The sequence below is a fragment of the Cotesia typhae genome, unplaced genomic scaffold (assembly GCF_013202065.1).
Source record: "Cotesia typhae breed Kobodo isofemale line unplaced genomic scaffold, CoteBio_Ctyphae contig_5, whole genome shotgun sequence".
NCBI lineage: Eukaryota > Metazoa > Arthropoda > Insecta > Hymenoptera > Braconidae > Cotesia > Cotesia typhae.
The window spans coordinates 260288-266287 of NW_027423757.1; the positions used below are offsets into that span (position 1 = coordinate 260288).

Below are 6000 nucleotides of genomic sequence, written 5' to 3' on the forward strand. Positions count from 1 at the left end.
TATTAATTGCGAAAAATAGAAAACAATTCAATCTTTTAATTTTATTTAAATTTGCTTGAAATTTTCATAAAATCGTAAATTGAAAAATTTATTTCTTTGTCGGAAGCAATAGAAAATAATTCGAAGTTTTGAATCTGTCCAAATTTGTTTGAATTATTGGTACAATAGTAAATTGAAAAATTTATTTATTTATTGGAAGAAATAGAAAATAATTCGAAGCTTTGAAATCGTTTAAATTATTCATAAAATCGTAAATTGAATAATCTATTTATTTGTTGGAAAATATAGAAAACAATACAATCAACGTAATTTCTTTAAATTCGATTGAATAGTTCATAAAATTGCAAATTAAATAATTTATTAATTTGTTGGAAGAAATAGAAAACAATTCAATTTTTCGTGTTTGTTTAAATTTGTTTGAATTATTCATAAAATCGTGGAACTGAAAATTCATATTTACTCAGTATTCAAATTAATTAGAACGATAAAATTTTAATCATTTCTCAATAATTTTCAATTTAAATTTCTAATGTTTCTGTATTTTTAATTGACTAAAGCCAAAATATAAATTTTCTAATCTTTTCGAAAGTTTATCTCTTAAAATCAATTAAAATTTTTTTTGCTTAGAAACTGTAAAATTCAAATTTCCTATTATCGAATAGAAATTTTGATTTCTATGTTACGAATTACCTTATTAAATGATAAATCTAAATCACTAAAAGAAATGAGTGTTTTTATATAATACTAAATTTGATTGTTGTATTTTTACGAATTTATTTAGCGTTTACATGAAATTGATTAAAAACAAGTTCATTTTGATTACAGCCTGTACAAAAATGAATTGATCAATAATTGATCACTTAGTGATCAATTATGAGTCTACTATCGATCAACGAGAGATGATTCTTAGATCGCTAATTGATCGCTGTACTATAAGACAATACGGAAAAATGTCTAAAAAATATTCTTGAGATTTCTATTGATAAATTTTCGGTCGTAACATATTAATGGCTTGATGATTAGCAATTAAGCTCTCTAACTAATTGCAAATTAAATCATCAAATCACTATTTAGAATTAGAATTCAAATTAAAATCACACAATTGTCTGACTTCGACGTGCTAAAAGTAAACCACTATCTCAACCGCTTTCGGTCGGAAGACAAGCAACAAAATAAACACGTGATCGATTAGGAATTATCTAATGATTTAATAATTTTGTTAAAAATTATCCAATGATTATTTAGAGATTAATTTTTTATCCCTGAGAGATCATACGGTGATTAATCATTGATCATTGCGCAATATATTAATAATCATTTAGTGAACAATAAGCAACCACTCAATGATGAATTAATAATAACTCAGTCATCAATTAATTACCTCTGAGTGATCAGTTAATGATCACGAGCTGATCGATCATTGATCATTGATCATTGACAGGTATCCCATTAATCACTGAAATCAGCGATTGATTACTTCGAGATTACTCAGCGATCAATTTATGAACACTGAATAATCAATTCATGAATACTTAATGATCAACAATAGATCCTTTATGAATTAATATGATTCTAATGTTTTGACAAAAAATTTTTTTAATTTTTTTTTTTAATTAATTTTTTTTTTTAATAAAAAGTATCCTATGTTACTTTTAACATCTCCAAGAATATGTGTACAAAGTTTCATGATGATCCATTAAGTAGTTTTCGCGTAAAAGCATAACAAACAAACTTACATTCACATTTATAATATTAGTAGGAATACATTTACTCAATTCAATTGAACAATATAATCAATTATTTTTATTAAACGTGAGATACTTATAATTAATTAATAACAATTGTCTTAGATCTGCGAATAAAACAAGAACCAACAATCGTCATTGACAGAGACAGCTCGGATAAATTGATTGAGAAATCATCAGGAGAAGTTTATTTAGGTGGACGAGGATTCGATACGTCTAACTATGGATTGGTCAATGACCATAAACTTAACATAACACCATTCAAGCAAAGTACGGTTTCATTGTCTCATCCACCTACACCAGATTTGAGCCCAGCACCGACAACACCTGCTAGATGGAATTCAAAAATAAATAAAGCTGGTACAGTAAGCACGCCTGATGGTAAGTCAAGAATAGTTTTATGTAAATATTTTGTTGCAGATTTCATAGAAAATAATTATTACATTTGTTCTTATGACTAAACTTTCGAAAAATTTTGCCATTTTCCAACTCAATTTGTCAAGCCGATTCAAAAAATACACATGGTTTAGTTGATATAAGTATACAATGTATTCATATGATATAACGCGGCTTGTCACGGCGAACGCGTTCCCAATTTTATCGAGTCCGATTGAAACTCAGTCTACTTTTTTTTAGACGGTTCTCAAAGTCAAGTTCGAAGATTGGCCAAATCAGTTAACAAGTTTAAAAAATTACAGACATTGAAAATTTTTGAAAATTACAAAAATTCACTCTGTTGTAGTTTCATCCAGGAGTTTATTTTGAACACGAAATATGAACGAATTTTTGTAAATTGCATGCACTTCCATTTCAGTTGCCAAATGGCCTTTTAGTAGATTTCATAGAAATCTTACAATTGTATTTGTTCTCTTAACGAAAGTTCAGAAAAATTTTTATGTTTTTTGACTCAGGTCATTCAACCACGAGCTGGTTCAGAAAATACATATGGTTCAGTAGTATATTCCACATCTAGGACAGTAAAGTAAGAAACTTCTCAGATCACATGGAATTGTTGTCCAAGGCGAAGCCGAGGTCAATAAACATATGATCTGAGGCTTTCTTATTTCCTGCCCATGGTGAGAATACTATTTTCTCCTCGACGGAGACGGAATGCGGCATTTTCGTTTAGCGCAGCGAGAGGAAACTTGACGCTTTCCGCCCGGAGGAAAGAAAAAAGTTTATATATAAATATTAACTGTTACCCACCCGCTCCGCTGGGCACTTTATAGAATTGTATTTTTAGATCTAGGCTTAAAATTTAAATGGAGTATTGTTTTTTGACTTGCATAGATTCCAAATTCCATCGGATTGGCCTATACCTTTTATCTCTGTGATTATTCTAGCTAATATTCATGGTAACTTTTAATGTGCAATCACTATAACATTCCCGTAGTTTTCTTTCGAAAATGAATAATAATTGACACGAAGAAAAAATTTGAAATGAGCATTGAAAGTTTCAGTTAAAGTAATTGCAGGTCTCATAAGTGAAGTTGAAATCTGCCTACATGTAAGTTAAATTTTGGAAACCTTACAATGACTTTTTCGCCGCTGCCAAAGAGACAATTGTTGTAAGAAAATATAATTATTAAGAAAGAAAAATATTTAAATTCATTGTAATACGTTGATTTCTACATTACAATTAAAAGGTTCCAACAAAACTTCGAGTCTATAGAAACTATTGTTTGGAAATGAGAGATTTTCATTGTTAACGCCTCCTTGATGTTGACATCATACACGAAGATTCCTATCAAATTTAAAGTCTGCAGAAGTTATAGTTTGAAAAATAAAATTTTAGATTTTAACAGCCACTCCCGCAACCCCTATCGGAAGTATAATTTTTCTAAATCCGTTTTGAGATGATCTCCTTATAATGAATAAAAGATCCCTACCTAATTTTGAATCTGTAAAAGTTACAGCTTGAAAATGGAAATTTTAAATTCTAGCACCCACCCCCGCAATCCCTATAATAACTCATTCACTTTCTGTAAAAAGCTCGTGAAAGCTAATGAAATAAGCTTTCATTTTCATATCCATACGAGATCTTGTGTTAACAATTTTTCATAATTTTGATTAAATTTTGCTGTTCAATTGTTTCGAAAATAACACCCGTTTTTAGAAATCTACTTCCACTTCGGCTGTCAAATCCTTTTTTAATTTTAAAAAATTTTTTATAACTCTAACTTTTGAAAACGTGAAAATATTTTTCAAAATTTGTTACATAAAACAAAAATTTTGAATTTTTATCTGAAAATGTTGAAATATTGTTCAAAATTCTTTATCCGAAAATTTTTAATGCAATTTTTCATTGGCCTACAATCCTTCATAAGATGTCAATTGAGTCTATCGATCCAGTTTGATACAACTATTGTCGAACTTACAATCTTTTCAAAATCACTAAAATAGTTTTGAAATTTTTTTCTACCTTAAATATTTGAATCTGAAAAACCAGGCTAGATAATTCACCGTTCCAGATTAAACTAAAACATTTTTCTTCTAGGCTGGCTTAGGAAAATGTAAAATTTTTCAAAACTTTTGTAAATTTTTCGATTGTGATAAGAGATTAAGTTGCTAGGATTATTTATTTTTTTTTTTTTTTCAATAATGATTGTTTTGTACAATATTTTTATTTTTAGGTAAAAAATTGAAATGTCCTTTTTGTGATCGTCTCTATGGATATGAAACGAATTTGCGTGCTCATGTACGACAGCGTCATCAGGGTATCAGAGTTTCCTGTCCATTTTGTTCGCGAACATTTACTAGAAACAATACAGTACGAAGACATATAGCGCGGGAACATAAAAATGAAATTAGTATCAAGGCTTTCCAAACAGCGAGTCATCAAGTTACTGATTCATTACCACAGTAAAAATCAACATCATATCTGTTATATTTACAGAAAGCAATTTTTCTAGTATGTTATTTTTTTATCCATAGTTTGTTTCTTACGGTATTTTCAAATTACAATTTTTATAGTATTATGATAAATAAGCCTGCATTTTAGTATGGCTTACTACCATGCGTACTATCATCTATTTTAATTGATGACTAAAAATGAATTATTCATATAATTACTACAGTTACCTGTTACTTATAAAATATACACATTATTTTATTTTCATCTATCAACTTTTAAGTTCATTGAAACAATTGATAAATATAAAAATTAACTTTTATTTCTTTATTACCTCTAGAAATTATCTCAGTAATTCAGATAGTATATAATAAAGAAAGTTATCATAATTATTAACTTTACAACAAATGATTACAAACTACTTTACATTTATCAATACATGAAAAATGATAATTTCTGCCGTACTATTAAAAAGAAAAAAGTGATTTCAAAGTTAACTATGAATAAAATGCACAATAGTCTGTTATAAGTTACTGTGGTTAAAGAAAATTCTATTTCATGTATTGAATAAATATTGGAGTTAAAAAAACTATAAAGCAAAATGAATTGCCTTGGACTACAATGCTACAAAACACAGAACTAGTCAATGAAAGTGCAACGGTCAAATCTATAAACGTGTTTTTATTTATAGACTAAATGATAAATATAAAAAACAATTATATAAATAATAATGATAAAAATAATAATGATAATAACAGTAATAATAATTATAACAATAATTTTTAAATCAATATTAATTATAATATTATGATAGTAATATTAATGATAGTTATGCTAAAAATAACAATAACAAAAATGAAAACAATATAAACCAAAATAATATTAATAACAATAACAATAACAATAATAACTACAACTACAACAACAACAACAACTACAACAACAATAATAATATTAATAATAATAATAATAATAATAATAATAATAATAATAATAATAATAATCGTAACCATTTTCATTATTACCATTATCGTTATTATGCTTGTAATATCAATTTTTAATAATAATCATAATATTCATTATTATTATTATACCTTCATTATTATTATTATTATTATTATTATTATTATTATTAGTAGTAGTAGTAGTAGTAGTAGTAGTAGTAGTAGTAGTAATAGTAGTAGTAGTAGTAGTAGTAGTAGTAGTAGTAGTAGTAGTAGTAGTAGTAGTAGTAGTAGTAGTAGTAGTAGTAGTAGTAGTAGTAGTAGTAGTAGTGTTTTTGTTGTTATTGTTATTGTTGTTATATTAACTGTCGCAATTAATATTTATTAGTATTATGAAATAGCAAAGATTGAATTATACACATAGATCTATAGCAAAAGTTAAGATTATAAATGTTCGATT

At 26.9% G+C, this 6000-nt stretch overlaps 1 protein-coding gene across 2 annotated transcripts in view; it reads left to right on the forward strand.

Annotated features, from left to right (window-relative positions):
* Positions 1-5407, forward strand: part of Chinmo (Chronologically inappropriate morphogenesis) — a 42327-nt gene extending 36920 nt beyond the window's left edge. For both annotated transcript variants that reach the window (XM_074247868.1, XM_074247869.1), the window contains exons 6-7: positions 1851-2126; positions 4379-5407. In XM_074247868.1, the coding sequence (XP_074103969.1) occupies positions 1851-2126; positions 4379-4611 (509 nt within the window). In that variant the 3' untranslated portion in view covers positions 4612-5407. The remainder of the gene's footprint in view (positions 1-1850; positions 2127-4378) is intronic.
* Positions 5408-6000: the final 593 nt, after the last annotated feature.